General features: G+C 44.8%; 2 protein-coding genes across 2 annotated transcripts in view; one reads left to right on the top strand and one right to left on the bottom strand.

Annotated features, from left to right (window-relative positions):
* Positions 1-1,693: 1,693 nt before the first annotated feature.
* On the top strand, positions 1,694-5,098 carry Est-6 (venom carboxylesterase-6). The gene is made up of 8 exons (XM_076771708.1): positions 1,694-1,911; positions 2,444-2,738; positions 2,825-3,022; positions 3,097-3,275; positions 3,474-3,642; positions 3,716-4,051; positions 4,124-4,247; positions 4,380-5,098. The coding sequence occupies exons 1-8, from the start codon at positions 1,702-1,704 to the stop codon at positions 4,588-4,590; spliced, it is 1,722 nt and encodes a 573-aa protein (XP_076627823.1). The 5' UTR covers positions 1,694-1,701; the 3' UTR covers positions 4,591-5,098.
* Positions 5,099-5,137: 39 nt separating this feature from the next.
* LOC143345008 (uncharacterized) overlaps positions 5,138-22,735 on the bottom strand; it is a 51,245-nt gene continuing 33,647 nt past the window's right edge. The window contains exons 3-7 of the mRNA XM_076771687.1: positions 20,267-20,314; positions 19,394-19,870; positions 18,716-18,997; positions 8,921-18,632; positions 5,138-8,784 (exon numbers count right to left, since the gene is read on the bottom strand). Coding sequence (XP_076627802.1) covers positions 8,682-8,784; positions 8,921-18,632; positions 18,716-18,997; positions 19,394-19,870; positions 20,267-20,314 — 10,622 coding nt within the window. The 3' untranslated portion in view covers positions 5,138-8,681. The remainder of the gene's footprint in view (positions 8,785-8,920; positions 18,633-18,715; positions 18,998-19,393; positions 19,871-20,266; positions 20,315-22,735) is intronic.

Below are 22,735 nucleotides of genomic sequence, written 5' to 3'. Positions count from 1 at the left end.
TCTTTGTAATTCGAATTTAGATAGCTTTTCTCCTAGGAGAACATATCCAAGTCTCTTAGTTAGGATTCCTCGCTAAAGGTAGGGTGGTTGGGGCGAGGCTAGGGTGGGTCTCCATTCGCAGCAACCTCCACGCGGTGAGACCTGGGTCATATTATTCACTATGTAATTAATTTTGTCGCTTGTTACTGTATAATATAATTATTAATTACATAGCAAATAATATGAGCTGATGGCTGCGATCTTCTTCTGATAGTTTCACATATGTTCTTCAGATCGTATTAATCGTACAATCAACAAAATTACTAAAAATGATTACTAAAAATGAGAATGAAATTCTCACTTTCTCTTGTGTTCATTTGTGTAACCTGTTGGTAATGTTGCGAGTGACACGAAAATGGTAATGGGACTCTAGAGATAATAGGTAATTAAACATTATTTTTAATTTAGATTCGTTAACTCGTTAATGTTGCCTTAAAAGGAGAAGTAGACAAGAATTCGCTGTTCACACACTCAAAAATAAATAAAATTGATTTGTGAGGTATTTCTCTACTCACATTTCAATTCATATTGCATAGTTTTCGTATTAAAAAATCCTAAAAATTGATTTATTTTGGGGAGATCTTCTTTCTCTATCTTTAGACGTTTCGAAAGTGCAATTTATTAGCTTAGTTGCAAGGGATATCCTGTACAATGTACAGTCTCCACGCGATAAAAATAATTTTCAACAACTTAAGTGACACGTTTACATTAATGACTTTCGTACTAAACACACGTAATTTATGAACTTCTTTTATCTGGAATACATATATTCGTATATTTATATTTACACAATGGTGCAATCGTTGTCGGTTGGTTTTTGGGAAATGGTACATTTGGCGTAAAAAACTTATGCGTAGTATCAAAAACGCGTCGAAGTTATCGCCAATCTGTTTCCACATGCAATCATGTTCTGCCAATCGTCAGTCGAAACGCAATTGCATTTTCAATAACATAGGAAAGACTTTTTCAGCCTGGTCTTGGAAAAATTATTTTTAGTTTCAGGGGTTAATTGCAAGCATTTTTGGTCAATAGACATACCCCCGAAATCCTACTCAGTTTCGAGAAAAAAATTTAGTACGGTCGGAACTTTTGAACGTTAATAACTGTTTAACGAAGCTTTCATCAACAAATTGGTATTCTTGATTTTCGTCTTATTTTGGCCTCTAGAATTCCCCATTAAAATTTTTCCCAGGGGTGGCCGAACACCCTGTATTGTTGTAGTTTTCTAATATTTATTTGGACAGTATTTGTTTTAGAACACTATGAACAAAACTGTCAGCACATTATCGGTGCCTTTATTTGTATAGGGGCACCATTTGCAAATAGTATTTATTTCCCGTTATCTCTGTCCATTATGATCCGATGTTATAACAGTGGTATCTGAAAATCTCAGATACTGTGTGCAAGAAGTTGTCACATCATGTATCGGCTTTTTATTGCTATTTACTGAGTGATAAATTAACAGATAAGATGCATTACTGTATGGTGTACCGAAAAAGAAATACTGTTTTATTACTGTGTTCCTTATTTTTCTCCAAACGTCGCCCTCGTTTTTGTTTTAACAAATGCTGTGGAAGCATTGGTATTAACTAAGTAAATCTTTTAGATATGCATATTGGCTTGTTGCGAGAAACTCAATAAAAGGTTGACTCTTAATGTTTCATGCTTAGTTCCAAAACAAGCGCCATGAAGTTATCAACCGTTCTAGTTTTTCTGACAGTCGCTAGTAGTTGTCAGGCACGATCACCGCGGGTCGAGACATCTTCAGGAGGTATAGTTGGTTACGTTAAGAAGTCTCGTTTAGGTAGGGAGTATGCAGCTTTCGAAGGTGTTCCTTACGCGCAGCCTCCTCTTGGAAAACTTCGGTTTTTAGTACGTTAAAAACTTTCCTACGTAATAGCAGTGGTGAACTATTGAAACGCAATGTAAAAATACAATTTCGGTAATTCAAAGTGTCAACTGGAGGTATGTAGTGTTGCTGGATTTAGCATAGAAGGCTGTTTAAAACAACAGCATAATTGTATTCGAGCAAACATATTTTTATTTATATTTATTTTCAAAACTTTTTAACTTTTGAATATAAAATAAATTTCTGTTATTTTGGGTACGCGTGTCATGGGTTCGCCACTTTTGATCTACGAGGAGTATTTAGAGAAAACAAGAAATATCTATATTTTGATTATAATAAATTCAGGTGATAGGCGTTATTTTGTTATTCGAAATTTCTATCTGCATAAAAGTTTTGCCCATCTGTAATAATAATTTTATTTTAATTTCCTCAAGCAAGCAGATAGTTCGGTGTTCCGTTTGCACATTATTTTCTTTTGTTTTCTTTCGGATAGTCTTCGTACGAGACATTGTTCGTTGATAATTTATCTTCTAAACGGTTTCCGTGAACTCGTAGCCACCGAAACCTGTTCTAAAATGGACCAAGGATCTTCCAGCAACGAAAAAGAGTCAGGTTTGCACGCAATACCTCATGGCTCCGGTAAAGGGAGACAGGGTCGTAGGTTGCGAGGATTGTTTGTACATGAACATTTACGTACCAATTATAAAGGATAAAAAAAAGTTGTTGCCAGTGATGTTTTGGATCCACGGTGGAGCTTTCCAGTTCGCTAGTGGAAACATGGCGGACGAGACGCTTTTGATGGATCGCGATGTAATATTGGTCACAATCAATTATCGTTTAGGACCTTTCGGTAAGAATACTGGTCGTTGAGGATTGGAATAATTCGTTGTCTTAATAGTCTAATTTGTTACAAGGCATTTGAAAATTGTATTTAAGGTTTCCTTAGCACGGGAGACCGTGTGCTACCGGGAAACATGGGACTGAAAGATCAGAGTATGGCTTTGCGATGGGTGTCGAACAATATTCATTTCTTCGGTGGCAATTCCAAAGAAATCACTCTCTTTGGCATGAGTGCTGGTGGTTCAAGCGTGCACTATCATTATTTATCGCCGTTAAGTGCTGGACTATTCCAACGTACGTTGTCACTACAAGTTTCAAATATTCTATTTTAGAGTATATCGTTCTTGTACATCATTTTTGTCGCGTAGGTGGCATATCGATAAGCGGTGTAGCACTCGATTGCTGGACACAGTCGAAACACGTTCAGGAAAGAGCTTTAAAACTGGGTGCTCTGATGAGATGTCCCACGGTCAATCTAAGAAAAATGATCGAATGTTTACGAGAACGTCCAGCCCGACTTATTTCTCAAGCTGTTGGTGATTTCATGGTAGAATTGGCATTATTTTTACTCTTTATATTTTGTATGTACAGGATGTCAAAGAAAGGGATTCGCAAATCTACTTATCTTATTTTATCATTATTATTGTTATATTTTAAATTCTTTTCTTAAATATCCTGTATACTACCGTGAGGATAACCGGGAAGTTTTTCGTTTCACTGTCTCTGACATAATTTCAAATACTAGTATTGGCTATATAATCCGTTCACTCCGTTCGGGCCAGTCATCGAGAGGCAAAAGTGTCCTCGTCCGTTTATTAATAAATCACCGTTCGAGATCATTGCTAAAGGCGAAGCGTTAGACGTTCCGTGGATTACAGGAGTCGTTAGCGAGGAGGGATTATATACTGCTGCAGGTTCGATATCACGCGACGAACGCTTTTATTCTTATCTTTGTTTTTTCGTAAAATATTAATCGTATTTGTGCAGAATTTATCGCCAACGAGGAACTTTTGGAAGAGCTGAACGTGAAATGGGATAAAATTTCACCATTTTTGCTCGACTTTAACTGTACCATTCCGCTCGAACAACATAAAAGTGTGTCTAAGATGATTCGAAAGCATTATCTCGGATCCGAAAATATTTGCAGCAAAACGACAGCGGCGGTGGTACAGATGATGAGCGATCGGTTGTTTAAGCTCGACTATGCAAAAGCAGTTCGTTTGCAGGCGGAAATGCACAAAAGTCCGGTTTGGACCTATTTGTACTCGTACAGGGCCCAGCACAGTCTTAGCGACCGTTTAAGCGGCACCAATAGAAATTTCGGTAATTTTTTTTAGATTTGGTTTCGCGTGATATTACAAAAGTTTAGAGATATTAACGAGTTTCTTGTGTCAGGTGTCAGCCATGGTGACGACATATTTCTCATTCTTGATTCGACGATAGCGAACACTTCGAATTCTCTGGATAAGAAAATGCAGGAGGTTTTGCTTGACTTTTACACGTCGTTTGCTATCGAGGGGTAAGTGCAATAAATTCCAACCCGAAGAGAAACGATTCTTTTTGAAAAAACCGAATTAAGATTGTATATTGTTTCCTCGTGGGCTGTAACGCGAATTATTAGACTCTGTATTTTGGTTGTAAACATTTTTAGGAAACCGAAGATCGGTAAAGTCGAATGGAAGAAACTGGTCGGCAACGAAAAAGCGTTTTCTTACTTGCATATAAAAAATCCAAGTGAGCTGGTCATGGCCAGCGACAACGACTTTGCGGAAAAGAACTTTTGGGACACGATTAATTTCAACGAGAATAAACTGTCTAAATCATTAACCACTGAGGTTCGAGATAAAGTAAACGAAAAATAGCTGTTAAGTGTGATTAATTATTTCTGACAAGTGGCAAAGAAACCAATAAAAATTGAAATTTCATATTCCTTTAACGAGATAGTAAATATTTAATAACGATACAAAGGGTATATGATTTACAATAACAGACTATAATCTCTTGTTTATACAGAATGGATGACAAATCTGTATTTAATTAAATCTTCCTTTTTGTGGTTACATAATATCAGATACATTATCAGTTAAATGATTACTTAGATAATTTTTTATCGATATACGACATGCTTGACTTAGTCAAAATAATAAATAATCAGTAGGATATTTCATTTTTAAGATTTCATTGAAGTTGCTTTGCAGAGTTCGTTCAAATAATAGCGAAAAAAAATATATTTATCATCGATAGTTTAAGCAATAAAGTGTAATATGTAATTACAAAAATCAAGAATGTTATTCATTGTTAGTGTAATGACTATTTTTCTATAAATTTCCCTTTTATTAAATCTTTTATCCAAATCGCAGGAATAAAGTTGTGTTTGAATAATTACTTTGATAAGAATTAATTCTCAACGGTCTCGAATTACACGCTTTTTTTCGTGGAAGGAAAATGATAATTGGAACAAGTCGAAGCTTGACATACAAAATCGTTTATTCATATAAAAGGACACTTTATACTAGCACGTACTGTCAAAAAACTAGCCTACTTCCGTACAGTCGGGACAACCGAGATTTTCCCGGCTCGCTCGTTTCTTTATGTATCACATATTATTATACGCGGCAAACGAAAACGGGTTATGCTGAGAATAAGGGTAATAATTGTCATTGTGGTCGTAGGTCGTGTATGAAAAAAATAAAAAAAAAAAAAAATATCCGAAGAAGTCATCACGAGCATTGAGTATATTCGCGTACTGAGCGCCATGTTCGATTTCGCTATTCACAGCATGATCAATTTTAATCCACTCAGCTCTTCTTTCCCGTTGATCATTAAATTATTAGCCGAAGGACACTGCTGCAACGCGCGAACGGTTGCTCTCGAAGACTATTGGCACCAGATAAAAATTGGTCATTCTGTGCATAAATATCATGCGTTTATGTATATATATAAAAAATCGCGCGGATCGTCGTGTTGGTACGAAAACGCGTCCGTCGAGCGTAAATCGTCCGAACGACGGGAAGATTTCACCAACACTGTGAGTCCCCGCCATCGTTATTAATTACATGCATCATCCTATGTATTCACCATAATTAATATATCTTACGTTAGAGTTACAAGTATATCATATAAACGTACCGTCGTGTAACATTCGATACTCATTACTTTCAATACACTATCGCTATGAGTGATGTGGTTATTAAGATAAATACTAGGCTCGACTAATTACTAGCATTGTTAGCTTGGGAAGAATCGATTCGACTGCGGGAAGTACCGAATCACGATCAATCGATCGAGCAGCGAGCGTTACTTTCGACGCGGATCAGCGAAGCCATCGCGTTTCGATCGCGAGATTGGTAACTTGAATTACGGACAAGATCGTTTTGATAGATTCGAAGAAAATATTAGTTTGTGCGTTTTGCAAAGAGATACGGTATATACTGACTCTTTTCTCTCGATCGAACTATGTTTGGGGATGTGAAATATACAAACGTCGGTTGGTCCGGGCGTTCAAGGGATAGAAACTGGCTGAGTTTAATGGTAGAAAGTAGGCTACAAATGCTGAAGACGCGTGTCAGGAATGTCTATCGGTCGAACGGCTCGGATCATCAACCGACTCGTTTGGCTGAATCGATCGATTCGCGTGGTCACGGGTTGCGTTAAGAATTAAATACTCTCTAACGATTGCTTTAGGCCTAACCTGAAGAGTGAAACGATTAACAAAAAAAAAAAAAAAAGTCAGACGAGAAACACACCACTGGACACGCGCGATACCTACGTTTCGCGACAGTTCTTTTTTAAGTTTCACGAAACAAAGAGCGAAAGCGTGTTCCATACGTTCTTCAACTTTATTATCGACGTTATTAAAACATTTCTTCTTTGAAAACAGCGATGGTAATTATTATGGCCACTTGTATCACGATCGAGTGGGTGACCGATCGATCTGTTCTTTTTCGTATTGACAAGAGTTTCCTTTCTCGTTTACAATTTCATTGCGTGTAGTTTTATTGCGTAGAACACATTCGTTTGATCGAACGCGTTCTCGTAAATTTTCATCCGTAAATACGAGTTCGATCGACGGAACGCGCTTTACAATGGGATTCGCGGGTTACTGATATCAGGAAGACAGTGTTTGGACTTGTCATCTTCATCCGATTATAAATACAGACAGTATGCGCAGTATTTTGTGCGACGATAATAGCGTTCAATTCTATTACACCTAAAGAGAGTCGACGAGGTTCCGGAGTCTCAAAGCGTGACGTTCGTGTCCCGCGTTCGACTCCACCCTTTTGTGCGTTTCACGCGAACACTATCCCGTCGTTTGTCAGAGAGAGAGATTTATCAAAGTAATTGACTGTTCACAGATATATCGCGGTGGAGGGGCGGCGGGACCGAGCAGAGCAAAGCACGCTTTCCGAAGATTTACAATGATATAATCACGCGACACTTTGAGACTAGAGGAACGACGGACGATCATTTGCCGTAAATAATTATACTTTCGTACAAACGTATAGAACATCGTTAAGTATTATTATTAGGAGGGTACAGTGCATATAAAGAATCGTATAAATGTATATATATTTATATTTATATATATATATTTTTTTGTATATATATATAATGACGCCAGCTCGCCGGAGAAGCAAATTCGCAATCGGTCCTCCGCGCGAGCCGCTGTTTGAGCTTTGAGATACGCGTACCTTTCGTCGTGTCTTTCTTTCATCTTTTAAACACATAAATGTACCATGCACACACACGTACACACACGCGAACGCACGCACGCACGCACGTGCGCGCACACTCGAACGCGAATCGTTTATTGCACCAGGGTTCGTTCGCTCGTCGATAAGAACACGAGATTACTCGTGTTTGTTGCGCTCGCGAAGGCAGGAAGACGGCTGTAAAACGTGCGGATTTCGGGTGCGTAGACAAAAATAAAATATTTGAGAGAAAGATTGCATTGTTTGTCGCGGTTTTGTTGTCTCGATCGCGTTCGAGCACGCGTGAACGTCAGCAAACGTGAGTAAATGTGGACTGATCGTTTGGCGCACGACACGTGCCAACCAAAAAAACGATCCGAATCTACCTTGATCGTGCAGCGGATTACCCGTCTATAGATCATTGTTGTTCGAGTCTCTACAGTGGTATCGCAAGAGCGGCACGTTCTCGCAGGCGGTTCTTATCGAGAAGAGTTTGATCCTCGATCGCTGTTACAATGCCACTGTACAAGAAATCGTTCGACGCTTACCAAATCTTGTGTTTTTCGTTTTCTTTTCTTGTTTATTTATTTTTTTCTTTTTTTTTTTTTAGTCACGTTTTTGTCGAAACGCGATTATCATTTGTTTCCCGTCACCGTATTTTTAGACCTAACGACGATCGATTCCCCGAGGCTGTTACTCGAACGACGATGATCGTCGCGGCTATGATCAAGCGCCGCTTGGCTGCCACGAAACGAAAGTAGTGCCGCTGTTGTCAGCACTGACGAAGGCACAGTCATAAGTCTCGTACGTTCGGCAATATCTTTCATTTTTTTTTTCCTTTTTCGCCATAACCATCGTTTACTCGCAAAAAATGGCGTGAGACGTGGAACTATCACGAAGTATCGTCCACTCTCCCATTCCCGTTCCACCGGTTTGCTTCATTTCTGTTTCACGTTTGGCACCAGAAACGAGCCTTACATTTTACGCAGCTAAATCCCATTTTTAGTCCCTTTCGTTTTCACCTTATCCTCTACTACTCTCTCTCATTTTTTTTATATAACATAATATAATATTATAATATAAACGTTTACGTTTTGGCCACTCAGTTCGTGATCGTCGAAGCACATTATTGTCTGTGTTCCGCGACATTTAGATAGTTTAGAATATTTTTAAATTCACTTTTATACAACACTGATCCTCCTCTAGACTTCTTCCTCGTATGTACGATTCTTTGCCGGATCACCGGGGTCGTGTTGGCCGGCTCATCTCCTCCTTCTGGCCGTGGCTGCTGCGATCATCTGCCTCAGCATTGGCTCTGGACTGCACACCCTGGGGTCGCATTTCATGTTACCGTCGCCTCCGCAGCTGAAATTCCAAACCATTCGTTTAAATTCATCTATCGCGTGCATTCCCTGAAAAGCAATCGCTGCGACGCGTAAACCTCGCGACACTCTCGACTTTCAATTCCACTGGAAGATAGACTCTGTCAAGTTTTACTTACGTGCATTGAAGGCAAGGTCCCGACGCGGACCTAATGACTTCTCCAACGCGGTACGCTTGGCCGCGGATTTGGCAGCCGCTTCGTTTCGCGGCACCTTTGTACGCGTGGGCGTGGAAGTGCGGCGGTAACGTGGTCGTGGTCGTCGTCGTGGTCGTGGTTATGTTGAGCGACGTGGCCATCGACACCGGGCACTCGTATCTAGGACAACAGAAACCGCTGATCGGTTCCTCGTGGCAGCCCGGAATCGGTGGCGGGCAGCTCTGCTGAAGACAGATGATGTCGCTTCTGAAGCAGAAGCAGAAGTCGCACGGATCGTCCCTCGGTATCTGTTGAGCGGACACGTAAACCTTGCCCCCGTATCTGCAAGTGCCTGGCCCGTAGATAGCCTGATCGTCTTCGTCGTAGTCCTCTCCGGACACGGACTGATCGGGATACTCTGGTATCTGCGGAGCTAGAGTGCTCGTGGATCCTTTGTGATAGTCAGGTTGTTCGGCTGTTCCGTACGTATCGTTTACTGGCTGAAGAGGCTCCTCGACCTCACCCTCAACAGGTTCCACCTTCGCGGTAGTCGAAGCAGATTCTGGTAACGTTGGTTCACCGTGATGCGGCAAACCTTCTTCACCTTCGTCTGGTTCTTCCACCGACGGCTCCGTTGGAAGCGTTTCGGTTTTCGTGGCTTGTTCCTCTGCAGGTGCTTCGGTTACCTGTTGACCTTCTTCAGGCGCCATCGGTACAACTTCCTCTTTATGTTCTTCAGGAATTACTGGTTCCACGGTACTCTTTTCTTGAGGCTGTTCCGTCGATCCCTTAGTCGCGTACTCCTCTTCGGGCGTTGTCTCGACTTCCGGACGTTTCTCAATTTCAGCTTCTGTCGATGCTTCGGGCACCGATTCCGTCGAAGGTTCAGTTTCTTCCGATGGTCGGCTCGGTAGAGTCGTCTTTGTTGGAAGTTCCTGCTCCTCAGGCGCAACCGGAGTTTCCGTGGATTCGGCTAACGAAGGTTGTTCGTGAGAACTGGTCGTTTCAATTTCAGGCGCGGCTGTACTTGGCTGTGCTAATTCTTCTTCGCTGATCATTGGAGCTTTGGTCGACTTTTCTTCAGCTTGAGGAGGCTCGGTTGCACTTGGTGTAGCTTCTTTGAGTACTATACTTTCTGTAGTTTGCGGAGTTTCGACTTCTTCTTCGGGTGGCGATGTTTGTTGCACACCTTCTGTAGGTTTCTCTTCTTCGGGAAGACCCTCCGTTACTTCAACAGGCTTCTCTTCTTCGGGAAGAACTTTCTCTGTAACTTCGGCAGGCTTCTCTTCCTCAGGAAGTACTTTCTCCGTTACAGAAGGTACCTCTTCCTCAGGAAGTACTTTCTCCGTTACAGAAGGTACCTCTTCCTCAGGAAGTACTTTTTCCGTTACAGAAGGCATCTCTTCCTCGGGAAGAACTTTCTCCGTTACAGAAGGCATCTCTTCTTCAGGAAGAACTTTCTCCGTTACAGAAGGCATCTCTTCCTCAGGAAGAACTTTCTCCGTTACAGAAGGCATCTCTTCTTCAGGAAGAACTTTCTCCGTTACAGAAGGCATCTCTTCTTCAGGAAGAACTTTCTCCGTTGCAGAAGGCACCTCTTCCTCAGGAAGTACTTTCTCCGTTACAGAAGGAATTTTTTCTTCAGGAAGAACTTTCTCAGGTACTTCTGTAGACTTCTCTTCTTCAGAAAGTTCACTTGGAAGCTCTGTAGTAGTTGCTTTTTCTGGCACTTGAGATGGAAGCTCTTTCTCTGGAACTTCTTCGACAGGAGTTACATTCTCATGAATTTCTTCAGCAGGAGTTACTTTCTCAGGAACTTCAGTGGTCAGTTCTTTCTCGGGGGTTTCGACTGGAATCTCTTTCTCTGGTACTTCAGCAGGAAGCTCTTTTTCTGGAACATCCGTAACAGGAGCTATTTTTTCAGGAACATCGGTAGTTTCTACAGGCACCTCGGTTGGAAGTATTTTTTCTGGTACTTCAGGAAGCTCTTGTTCTGGTGCTTCGCTAGGAAGTATTTTCTCCGGTACTTCGGTTGGACTGACTTCAGCTGGTATCTTAGATACAGGTTCAACCGTTTCCTCAGTCTCTATTGCTGGAGTCGTTTGAACTTCAACTTGTCCTTTCTCTTCTTGCATCGGTGGCTGTACTGTTTCTTTTTCCAGAGACGGTTCTTCGGTTTGTTGTGTTGTTCCTGGCATGCCATCCTCTAATGGTTTCTCTCCCATCGATGGCTCTTCGGGTACGCCTTCACCTCCCACGTCTGGTTTCTGTTCTTCCGTTTCTTTCTGAGGTATGACTGAGGTACTTTGAGGTATTGGCGTTGAACTGACTTCAACGGCTGACGAACTTGATTCACCAGGTTGTTCTTCGCCTGCTGCAGTAACTTCTTCGCCTTGAGGAGCAATCTTGGTTGGTTCCGTAGACGCGACACCCTCTTCTACACTCGGTTTCTGAGTTTCCTCTTCAGGTTTCTGTTCTTCTACCGCAATAGCTGGCACAGTAGTTTCTTCTTCGGTTGGTACCAACGGTTCTTCCGTTCCTTCCTTCAAAGAAATATCAGGCGCCTCCGTCATTTGTTCTTGTTTCTCCGTTACCTGTTCTGGAATCGTTGGTTTCGGAGCTTCGTGTTCGCTTGGTGTTGTACTTTCAGACACTTGGCCTTCGATCGGAGTAATCGATGATTCGGTTGTTGGTTGCTCTTTCGGTTGTTCCTTAACGCTTACGGTAACAGCTTCTTCGGTAGAAGGTATCGGTGCTTCCTTTTCAGTCACAGGTTGCTCAGCTTCTTCGGGCAGAGTTGATTCTGAAACCGATTTTACGCTAGTCGCTTCAGGCGTTGCTTCCGTGATTTCTTCTTGAGGAGTTACGGACGGTGTAGCTTCTTCTTCGGTAGGCGAAACAGATTCAGGAGTTTGTTCTTCAGGTGGAGCGCCTTCCTCGGGCTTCGTTTCAACTGGAGTTTTCTCGCTAACTTTCTCTTGCTCGGTTGTTTCTTTGGGTTCAGAAGGTACCGTTGGTAGTTCGGTGCTAGTTTCAGATATTTCGGTAGAGCTTGGCAATTGTTCCTCTGGCAGTTTTTCGGGTTGCGGCGTAGACGGTTCAGTGGGCTTTTCAACGCCTTCTGTAGTTGCCTTCACCTCACCTTCTATCGCAGGTGTTTCTTTGGTTTGTTCCTCAACTACAGAAGTAGGCGTCGAAGGTTCAGTTTCGACTGGTACTGTTTGTTCCTCTTCGGGAGAAAGTGGTTGTTTGGTAGTTGGCGCACTTTCGCTCGATGGCGTCGTTCCTTCTTTCACGACTGCTTCAGTACCAGTTGGTTCTTCTTTACTTATGCCGGAAACAGTTGCTTCTTCCGATACCGGAGCTTCCGTGGAGCCTTCCATTTCTGTTGTTGCAGGTGCTGCGCCTTCTGTAGGTTGAATGGCTTCCTGTTCTACCGTAGTAACTTTGGGTTCTTCGCCAGTCTTGACACTCGGTTCCGAAGTAGATACTTCTACAGCAGGAGACGATGGTCCTTCGGTCTCTGCTTCGCTCGGTTCAACAGTCTGCAATTCGCTTTCAGGCGTCGATTGTTCAGGTTGCGTGGGCTGTATTTCTACGCTGGCAGTGGTCTCGTCCTCCATCGGTTTCTGACTTTCAGTAACCGATGGGGGTTGGCCTTCAGATACTGGAAGCTCTGGCATCATAGACGAACTTGGTACTTCAGGTTCTTTGCTCGCACCTTCTTCTGGAATTACAGGAGAAACAGTTGCTTCCGGTTCACCCTTCACAGGTTTCTGCGTTTCTTCCGATGGCTGTTCTTCCAAGGATTTCATCGTAGTGGGAGCAGCTTCTTTTTCAATTCCCATAGACGTTTGTTCCACTTGGATCGACTCCGTCGTCACAACTGTTTGTTCCTCGCCGGTGGCTGGACTCGAGGTTTCCTCCTCAGGCGTCTGCCCTTCGATCGGTTGTTCGGTAGATGGAATCTTAGTTACACGATCTTCCTGTTCTTCCACGCCCTTTTCCGATGTACTGGGTACTTCTGGAGTTTCTTTCGGTTCTTCGGAAGGAGCTTGACTGGAAGACTCTACTGGAGGCACCGAAACAGTATGTTCTTCAGGTTCCTTGGTCGATTCCACAGCTGTTGTCGGTGGTACGTGTTCGGGTTCAACAGGTTTCGGTGTCGTTTCGATCAAACCAGGCACAGTCGACTGTCCGTATTCCTTCATACCTTGAACAGGTTCTTTCGTGGACTCTTGAATCGCAGGCTCGGAAACTGTAGGCGTTACCGTCTTCTGTTCTTCTTCCTCCGTCTCATATTTAGGCGTTTCGTGTTCGATCATATGATTATCGGATTCCAATACGGCTGTAGGCGTTGAGTCGCACGTGTACATTGGACAACAGGAATCTTTGCCCGTGTGTACAGGCATACAATTCGACAGATGACTCGGAGGCGGCGGACACTGGACGAGTTCGCACTGAACGATACTGCTGATGCAACGACACTGGAGTTGACAAGGATTCACTGGAGGAATAGCGGAGTTGTTGTAGTAAGATTGTCCTTCGATTAGGCAGTTGCCTTCTCCTGGAATTGTCGGTGGTGCATGATCCGGATACTTCGATGTTGTTTCCTCTTCCGGTGTTACTCCAAGTGTCGAAGGTTGTTCGAACTCTTGTTCGGTTGTTATCTTCGGCGGTACTTCTTCTGCGTACGTCGTAGATTCTGGTATTTCTTTCTCCTTGGAGGGTTCTGCAGTCGACGATTCGGGTACTCTTTCTGGCGTCACTGGAACTTCCGTTTCTTTTACTAGCGGAATTTCCGTCGTAGCTGCTTCTTTCGATGGAGTTGCCTCTGTCTGAACTTCTTCGGGAAGTGAAACTTTCTGTTCCTCTTCCGGCAACGCCGTTTCTACGGAAGACGCGGTGGATGCTTCTGAAACCGCAGGTTCAGTGGGAGACACTTCAGGCACTTCGGTACTAACACCTTTTTCTACTGGTTTACCTTCCTGTTCGCTGGTTACTTCAGTCGGAATTGCTTGGGGCGAGGTTTCAGTTTGAACTGCTTCCGTGGATGCTTCGGGCAGAGCCGCTTGCGTGGATGCTTCGGACGATACCTCTGGTTTCTGAGTGCTTTCTGGTAATTTTTCTTCCTCGACAGGCTGTTCTGGAGCCAGTTTAGAAGGCTCTGTCGTTATTTCTTCAGCAGGAACAGCAGCCTCCGTGGATGGAATTTCTTCACCAGCTATCGTCGTAGAAACGTGTGGAGCTTCTTTTACAATTTCAGTCGTCGCTTCGGGTTCTCCTTTAACTCCAATCGTAGTTTCACCTAAACTAGGAACTTCCGTAGGCACAGATTCGACACCTTCGGTTGGTTTCTCTTCAACCATTGGACCTTCCGTGGAAATTTCTTCCGAAACTGGAACTTGACTCACACTTTCTTGAACAGGAGTGACTTCGCCTGGTTTTTCTTCTTCCACAGATTTTTCGGTTGGCTTCTCCTCCTCAACAGGCCTTTCGGTTGGAGCTTCAGATGGTTTTTGTTCCTCGGTAGGTTCTTCAGTTGTCTTCTCTTCCTCGGCTGTTGTCTTCGTTTCCTCTTCAATAGGTCTTTCTGTTGGGATCTTCTCAGTAGACTTTTCACCTTCTGATGGTTTCTCTTCTTCTACAGGCTTTTCGGTTAGCCCTTCTTTTTCAGTAGGTTCTTCAATCGGTTTCTCCACTTCTACAGGTGCTTCAGTTGGTCCTTCTTTTTCAGTAGGCTTTTGTTCTTCAACAGATTCTTCAGTTGGTTTCTCCACTTCTACAGGCGTCTCAGTTGGCCCTTCTTTCTCAGTAGGCTTCTGTTCTTCAATGGATTCTTCAGTTGGTTTCTCCACTTCTACAGGCGCCTCGGTTGGTCCTTCTTTCTCAGTAGGCTTTTGTTCTTCAATAGATTCTTCAGTTGGTGTTTCCTCTTCTACAGATGCTTCGGTTGGCCCTTCTTTCTCAATAGGTTTCTGTTCTTCTGTGGTTCCTTCAGTCGGTTTCTCTTCCACAGGCGCTTCAGTGGGTCCTTCTTTTTCAACAGGCTGTTCAATTGGTTTCTCCTCCTCTGCAAGCTTTTCAGTTACTCCTGCCTCTTCGATAGGTTTTTCTCCTTCAGTTGGTCCTTCAGTTGGTTTCTCTTCCTCAACAGGTTTCTCCTCTTCCATCGGTTCTGCAGTTGATTTTTCTTCTTCCATTGGACTTTCAGTTGGTTTCTTCTCCTCAGCAGGTTTTTCTTCTTCGCTAGGCTGTGTTGGCTTTTCTTCTTCAGTAGGTCTTTCAGTTACCATTTCCTCTTCTTCAACAGATTTTTCCGTCGGTAGTTTTCCCTCAGCAGGTTTTGCTCCTTCAGTAGGTTCTTCGGTCGGCTTCTCCTCTTCCTCAGTTGGTTTTTGCTCTTCAAGAGGTCTTTCCGTTGGTTTTTCTTCTTCGCTGGGCCCTTCGGTTGGTTTACCTTCCTCGAAAGGTTTCTCTTCTTCGCTAGGTCCTTCAGTTGGTTTTTCTTCCTCGGTAGGCTTTTCCTCTTCAACGGGCCTTTCAGTTATTTCTTCTTCGGTAGGCATCTCGGTTGGCTTTTCCTCCGCAACAGGTTTTCCTTCTTCAGTAGGCATTTCAGTTGGTTTCTCCTCTTCAATAGGTTTTTCTTCCTCCGTAGGTTTCTTTTCTTCTACAGGTCTTTCAGTCTCCTTTTCTTCTTCGACAGGTTCTTCCTTCTCAATGGGTCTTTCAGTTAACTCTTCTCCTTCGATCGGTTTCGTCTCTTCGGTTGGTTTTTCCTCCTCCTCGACCGGTTTTTCTTCTTCAATCGGTTTCTCTTTCTCTTCGGTAGTTTCAGTTACTGCTTCCTCTTCCGTAGGCTTTTCAGTTGGCGTCTCTTCTTCAAGAGATGGTTTCTGAGTGCCTTCCGCTTCCTGTGGTTGTTTTTCTACGCCCATCTTATCCTCTTTACGCTCGGAGATAGGAGGCTTATGTTCTTCAAGCGGAGCCTGAGTTCCTTCTTTCTCCAATCCTGCTTCAGTGACCGATTCTTCGGTCGATGGTAATTCAGCAATAGGTCCTTCGGTTTGAGCTTCCTCCTTCATTGGAATTGGTTCTTCGGTCTTCTGTTCTTCGGGAGCCATTTCGGTAGATGCTTCTTTGGTTATTGGTATTTCAGTCTGTTCGATAGCAGGTTGCTCTGTAGATTCTGTTTCTTCGGGCTTCTTTTCCTCGGCTGGAACTACCGTTGGATGAACTTCTACCATTAAAGAACCTTCTGTTGGTTTCTCACTCTCTGCTGTTTCAGGAGTTACTGGAGCTCCTTCGGTTTCCGGAACGGTTGTTTCCTTTATAATTTCTTCCGTAACATGCTTTTCGCTCGTTTCACCTTCTCCAACAGGCATTTCCGGCGTGCTTTCCTCTTCAACTTCTGGTGTCTTAGCGGTAGACGGAGCTTCTTCCTCGCCTGAAATTGGTTTCTGTGTCACTTGCTCTTCAGGTGCTTCAGGACTAGGTTTCTCGCTTGGCAACTCTTCTTCTGGTCCAGCTGTAGCTTGTTCCATAGGCGTCTCTTCTTCGGGCATAGGCTTCTGTTCTGGAACAGGACTAATTTCTGTAGGTTCTTCTTCAACCTGCGGAGCTTCGGTCGACTGTGCCACGGTAGCACTTTCGGTTGTTAATTCTTTACTCTCTGTACTTTGTTCTTCCACGGCTGGCTGTTCCGTTGGATGTTCTTCGACGCTAGGTGGCTGACTCGGTGCCTCAGAGGGTTCCATTCCTTCCTCGGTCGATTCTTCTTTAGGCGCTGTTTCCTCGCTGGAATCGCTGACTTCCTCGGACGAAGTCTCACCGGATTCATCGATGGCAAGTCCCTTCGTCGGCAACTCTTCTTCGATGGAAACTTCTTTCGACGGCGGAACTTCGGAAGACGATGATTCGGTGACACGTTCCTCTGGTAAGCTCGGTTTCTCAGTCTGTTGAGTTTGTTCCTGTGGAATCTGTTGCGTGGACGTTGAAATCTCCAGACCTGGACTAACTTCTGTACTTTCAGGAACGCCTTCGGTCACTTCTGGTTGAACGACAGGGATCTGACCCATCTCAGTGACGGACGGAACGCCTTCGACCGGAGCTTCCGTAACGGAAGGCTCTTCTGGTAAGCGTGCTGCAACTGTCGTAGCTTCCTCAGCTGATACTGTCTCTTCTTTTCTAGGAGCGACCGTTGTTTCCGGCGAAGGTGGAAGATACGTGGTGGGAACTTTTTCTGGAGCCTCGGTTACAAGACTGCCAGGTACGTGGAAGTCGTGTGGTTTCATATCAACGTAGCCTTGCGTTACGTGGACTGCTTCAGTCACTGCTTCTTTATCCTCTGCTTTGCTTTCAGGTACGCGATCAGTGACAGGAATGCCGGCTGGACCCCGTTCTGGTACTTCAGGAACTTCTTCCTCTTCCAGATGCTTTTCCGTTACCACAGGTTCCTCCATACCTATAGGCTCTTCCGTAGGTATCGTGTCGTCCTTCTTAGGCACTATTCCAGGCAGTTTCTCGGGCATCTTGTGATCGTATACCTCCAACTCTGGTTTTCTTTCAGGTTCGCCTTCCGTAGACGCTGGTTCCTCGCCATGCTCAGGAGTCGTTGCTTCGGTGGGTTGCTCTTCCGCTGGGCTAACCGGTGTTTCCTTCTCTATTTCCTCGCTAGGAATTTGTTCCGTGCTCGGAATTTCGTACACAGGTTTCCCAGTAACCATTTCTGTCTCGGTGGTAGCTTCCTCTGGCTTTCCTTCGACCGATTCCGTCGTCGTGGCTTTTTGTTCCGGTTCCGAAACCATCGCAGGAGTTTCCGTTCCCTTGGCTGGCTCCGTCACTTGTTCCTCACCTAAGCTCTTCGTCGTAGTTGCTTCTGCCTCGGGAAGTGTTTCTGGCGATGATGTTGCTGTCTCTTCGCTCGGAAGTTGCGGCGATTCGGTAGATTTCTCGGCTGTTTCGGTCGGCTGTTCCTCTTTAGGAATCACGACTTCGGTGGCGCTCGGTTCCTGTTCCAGACTGGTCACAGCTTCTTCCGTCGGTTTCATTTCTTCCTCTATTGCTTTCTCTGTACTTGGCTGTTCGGTCAGCTGCTCCTTCTGCGGACCCTCGGTTTGTTCCTTCTCCGGTGTAGCTTCTTCGGTGACTGGTTGTTGTTCTTCTTCCTCTTTCGTGGCGGTCTCTTCCTCGGGCTGTATTTCTGATTTTGGAGAAGACGTTTCAGGCGTTTCTTCAGGAATTGGTCTCTCCGTAAGGCCTTGAGTAGCTTCCTCCGCAGGTTTTGCAGTCGTTTCTTGGACCGTTGCTTCCGTCGTTTGACCTTCGATAGATTCCGTCGATTTAGCTCCCGGGCTGGGTTCCGTTGCGGAAGGAAGACCTTCCGTCACGTATTCCTCCGAAACGGCAGTTTCCTTTTCGGTGGTTTCAAACTCTGGAGCTTTCTCTTCTTGCGGTGTTTCTTTCTCAAGCTTCTCCGTGGGCGATACAGTCTCCATGACACCTTGGGTACTGCTTTCTTCTTTGCCGTCTTCCGGGATCGCGTTGTCGAAACCTGGGAAGGATTCGTCGGTCGTTTCAGGGCTAGGAAGTTCCTTCTCGGCCTCCGTTACCGCCGATACCGTAGTCTCGAGAATTTCTTCCTCGGTGGATTGCTCCTCGCCTCTTGGTAGCGTTATGACTTCGTCTTCTTCTGTACAACGTAAAGCAGATTATATATAAATTCACTTCGATGATATCGACGGTCTAACTTTGATAAAAGATCGAGTTTCTTACCGCATTGATACGTGGTTGGGCAACATTTGCCTTCCGGCGGTGGCAAAGCGGTGCAGTTCTTTCCGTGCGTCTTCATAGGCGTTCCACAGTTCTGTACAGCGCAGGCAATGTCACCACGGAAGCAGTAGCAGTGCTGGCAAGGCTGCTTCGAATAGATCAAATCACCATCCTCGTAAACCTTTCCTTCGTGGTAACATTGCGGCGTCGCTCCGGGTGCTACCGTCGTGGTCATGATCAGGCCAGGCGTTGGTTCAACCGTCGTTGCAAGGTCCTCGTCATATTCTGTTTACAATCCGACAATTATATTGAGATAATCGAAACGATTCCATCATGGAAATTGGAAACAACATTTTCAAAATATTATTCAAGAGTCTGGTAGTACAATATTCTGATGCGAGATCCCCAAATTTAAAATGGTAACAAATTATAGAACAAAAAGTCTTGAAATAAACGTGAAAATAATGGATTTCTTTTTCCCCAACATGCGGATGGGTAATTACTAACGATCCTTAATAGACTCGAAGAGTGCACAATTTTTAATTTCGTCGTCTCGTCGCGATTGATCGTTCCGCGGTAACCCCTCAGACAGTTGACGCTCCCCCCCTTTCCAGTGGACGAGTCAAATTTATGATTTAGTGCAGGCTACATGATCAAAAGCGATGTTCACGAGGGACTCACCGCAATTGTATTTGACCGGACAACACACGCCGGGTTGATAAACTGGCCTGCATCCGGCTACTCGGAGAGTGCACTCCTGCATAACGCAAGTAGTCCTGTTCCTGATGCAATAACAGAGCTCGCAAGGATTTTGCGGATCGACCGGCAGTTGCGCGCCGTCCGCGTAGAATCGTTCGTGAACGTTGCAGCCGTAATTGTCGTGGAAACCGACCGCCGTGGAGCCGGAAACCTCCGCCGGCGCGGTGGTCGTCGACGTCAACAGCTGCACCGGCACTTCCGGACAAGTGATGACGGGACAGCATTGGTCCGGCCGTTTCTCCACGGTACAGTCCTGGCCGATCGCTTTCGTGAATGGGCAGACCCTCAGGTAGCACATCAGCATCCGATTGTGACACGTACAGTTCAGGCACGGTTCGTTCGTGACGATTCTGTCGCCCTCGTCGTAACGCTGGAAGTTGTAGTAGCATCCTGCCGAGGCTGCGATCGAAACAACGATTAGATGCTTGGATGGTGTAAAAGTGTAGAGTTAAATAAGGTGACTCTTTGTTTCGTAGTTTTGTTGCTTACGTAGACCATATCGCTACTTCTTATCGAGCTATATGTTTTGCCCGATAGGCGTCAAATAGGAATGTACTATGTTTTATGTACGTAGTCTACAGGAAATGTGTTTTGGTAGCGTAACTATGAGACACGGTAATCAGGCGTTGAACGATTTTAATATTCATCGAAAGGATCGATTGAAAGCGTTGCCGTGCAAGAATGGTCGAAGCGGCACGTGCCATCTGTTCGGTTGCGATACAATTAACGTCACGTCCGTGGCGTGCGTGTACATCGATTAGGAGTAATAAAAGTCGGCGCACCATAGGTACGTACCTCCATCGTATTCTGCAACTTGTGTGGTATCGTGGTCGTATACTGGCGCTGTAACAGAAAGCATACGAACGTTGTGAAAATATGTTTCCAGAAAGTTGGATAGTTAAAGAACGTCCCAATATTTGGGATCAATGCAAACTCGATAGTTGTCCCGGAGGGTTCCACTCGAATCCACGCGATAAAAAATCAGTTGGAGGTCGTCTGCCATTGAAATAACGACAATACAGGCAATTGGCAGATTCGGATCGATTCGAGTCACCGTTTGCTCGAGCATTGAATTCCAAGGTTCCGCGGGTCGTGCAAGACAGAGTAATTTCAGAAACACCAATTCCCATGAAATTCGTAGGGAAACGAGTCGTGTCTCTCCGTTGCATGCAGTTTATCATAGTAATTACCGGCGGGATGCGTTTGGCCGGAGGGTGAACCGGCTCCAACAACGGAATGAGTCAAAGCGTCATATGGCGCGAGCGTACGTGGGCGAATTCTCGTTAACACCCTCGCCCCAGTCGAACGAATTGTATGCCGAGTGCACATGGAATACAGAATTCTCTCTGGTTCTCACTTTCTCTCTCTGTTTACGGTTCTCTCTCTCTCTCGTTCTCTTTGCCTACGACGACACGTTTGCGTAAAAACGTACTAGCGGGCGCGTGTAGAGCTCCATTCTGAGCTACGTTCCTTGCCTTACACGCGGCGTTTTCGCAATTTCTTTGGAATTGAAGTGCCGCGCGCGGGACTCTGAGAGTTCGATTGTTCGTGAAAAACGCGACGCGCCACCCTCCGAGGATACGATCGTTCAGCCATTCTTCCTACTCGCACAATAAGCCTCTCTGTTCGTCGATAGAACCTTGTCGCTTTTTCTCGTCCCTTCGTTCGCGTCGTCGCGTATCCCTTTGAAAATCTCCAAGTAGTTTCAATGTACGCTCGGTTTAAAAATATTTGCTCGTTCCACCGTCGACGCGTACTCACCGCCGATGGAGAAAACACAATATTTCAAAATACATTGTCTCTTTAGGGGGGAAACATTAACCGCTCGCCTTGGATTTCGTTCAAAAATTGAATGTAATAATTTGACAGAATTTTTGAATAGCATAGTTGGGTTTTATTGAAGTTTAAAAGTTTAAAAGTCTAGTTTCTTGACCTCTGTTCTAGCAGATACGTGGCCGTAGAAGCAAGACGGGGCCTACGAATTCGTGAGTGAAACGTGCCGTCCTTTTTTGGAAAGCTTTACTTGTACTTTTTTCTTCGAAAACCGACCAGGAACTCCTTGAGATGCACGAGACGTTCGCGTACGCGGATACGTGCATCGCGAAGCGAAAGATTCGAATGTGCAGTATAGTCCTTTCATTGAATGCACCGAGCTGGCAGATTTATTACGAGGCAACGAAGATGGTTTGCGAATATCTTTTTGTTGCTACTTATGACGAATTTTCGGAGGGAGACCTCGTTCGTCTGGTACCAAAGTCTGAATCATCCTCTTTAAAAAATTCCGCCAATCGCAGACGTCGGTTAAGCGAAGACAGTCGTGGAAGGAAATAGTATGTTAATGGATTTTTTACTGTATTAGAAAAATTTCATAAGTCTTCATTGTTTTCCGAGTAAATTTTATTCGGAGAAAATACGTCTGCACACATTCGCAGAACGAATTAATCATCTGTCTAATGGCCATCTTCTTGTGCGATTCTTACTTATCTCTAGATTAGTTTATGAATCTATGAATTATGAATTTATGAATCATCCTGTGTATGTGTGCACACGTTGGTTGCGCAACGATATAAGAAAAGACTAACGAAATCCATAAATAATGTCGTTTTTGATAAACGACGCGGCACATAAATTTCTTCTTTAATCATTATTCCAAGTGGTTTTTGAATAATTGTCAATGATACATCGCGTTGTTCACTCGTTTCATTTGTTTATTTATTACATCTCTACAAGCTATCCAATTCGTTGTCGACTCGAGTTATTAAAATTCGATCGAGTTTCATGCTCGTCTCGGAAGAACCTTTGAATCCGGAGACCCCATTAGCAGCCGTGGCGATCGGAAGTCGATTCGCGACTTGAAGGCGCGAGGTTGAAATGCGCGGCGCGTGCGTTTCCGCAAGGTGCACCCGGCCAGCGCGGACATTCGTTTCCGTACGTGCGCTGCAGCGAGCCAAGGCATATTCGAGAATCAGCATTCCGCGGCGCGGAGCGTGCTGGCGGCGGCGACGGCGGCGGTTTCCAGCGAATTGAATTGTACTGGGAAGCACAGCGAGCTCCGTGAATGGAAGGCCCATCGTGTCTCGCGGGTCCCACGAATGGGTCCCAGCCGCGTGCCTCCACGTTACACGGGCCCGAGCACGTACCGTGTGTACATCGCTCCGCCGAGACGATTCTTGTCTTGCACGGTGCCTGCGCTAAATTATTGCGCCCGTTCGGCCGCCGCTGCCAACACAGGGCACCGGACGCTTTACCGAGGTGTCGGCGAGT

This window comes from Colletes latitarsis, chromosome 8 (genome assembly GCF_051014445.1).
Source record: "Colletes latitarsis isolate SP2378_abdomen chromosome 8, iyColLati1, whole genome shotgun sequence".
Classification (NCBI taxonomy): Eukaryota; Metazoa; Arthropoda; class Insecta; order Hymenoptera; family Colletidae; genus Colletes; species Colletes latitarsis.
The sequence above is the reverse complement of the archived record's forward strand: the minus strand, read 5'-3'. Positions and strand labels throughout refer to the sequence as shown.

Excerpts from the sequence above, each read along its gene's own strand:
- Est-6 (XM_076771708.1), top strand. The coding sequence starts at position 1,702 with ATGCTTAGTTCCAAAACAAGCGCCATGAAGTTATCAACCGTTCTAGTT. Across the intron at positions 3,276-3,473 it reads AAGCTGTTGGTGATTTCATG|TATTGGCTATATAATCCGTT; the intron begins GTAGAATTGGCA and ends TTCAAATACTAG. Across the intron at positions 4,052-4,123 it reads CGGCACCAATAGAAATTTCG|GTGTCAGCCATGGTGACGAC; the intron begins GTAATTTTTTTT and ends TTCTTGTGTCAG.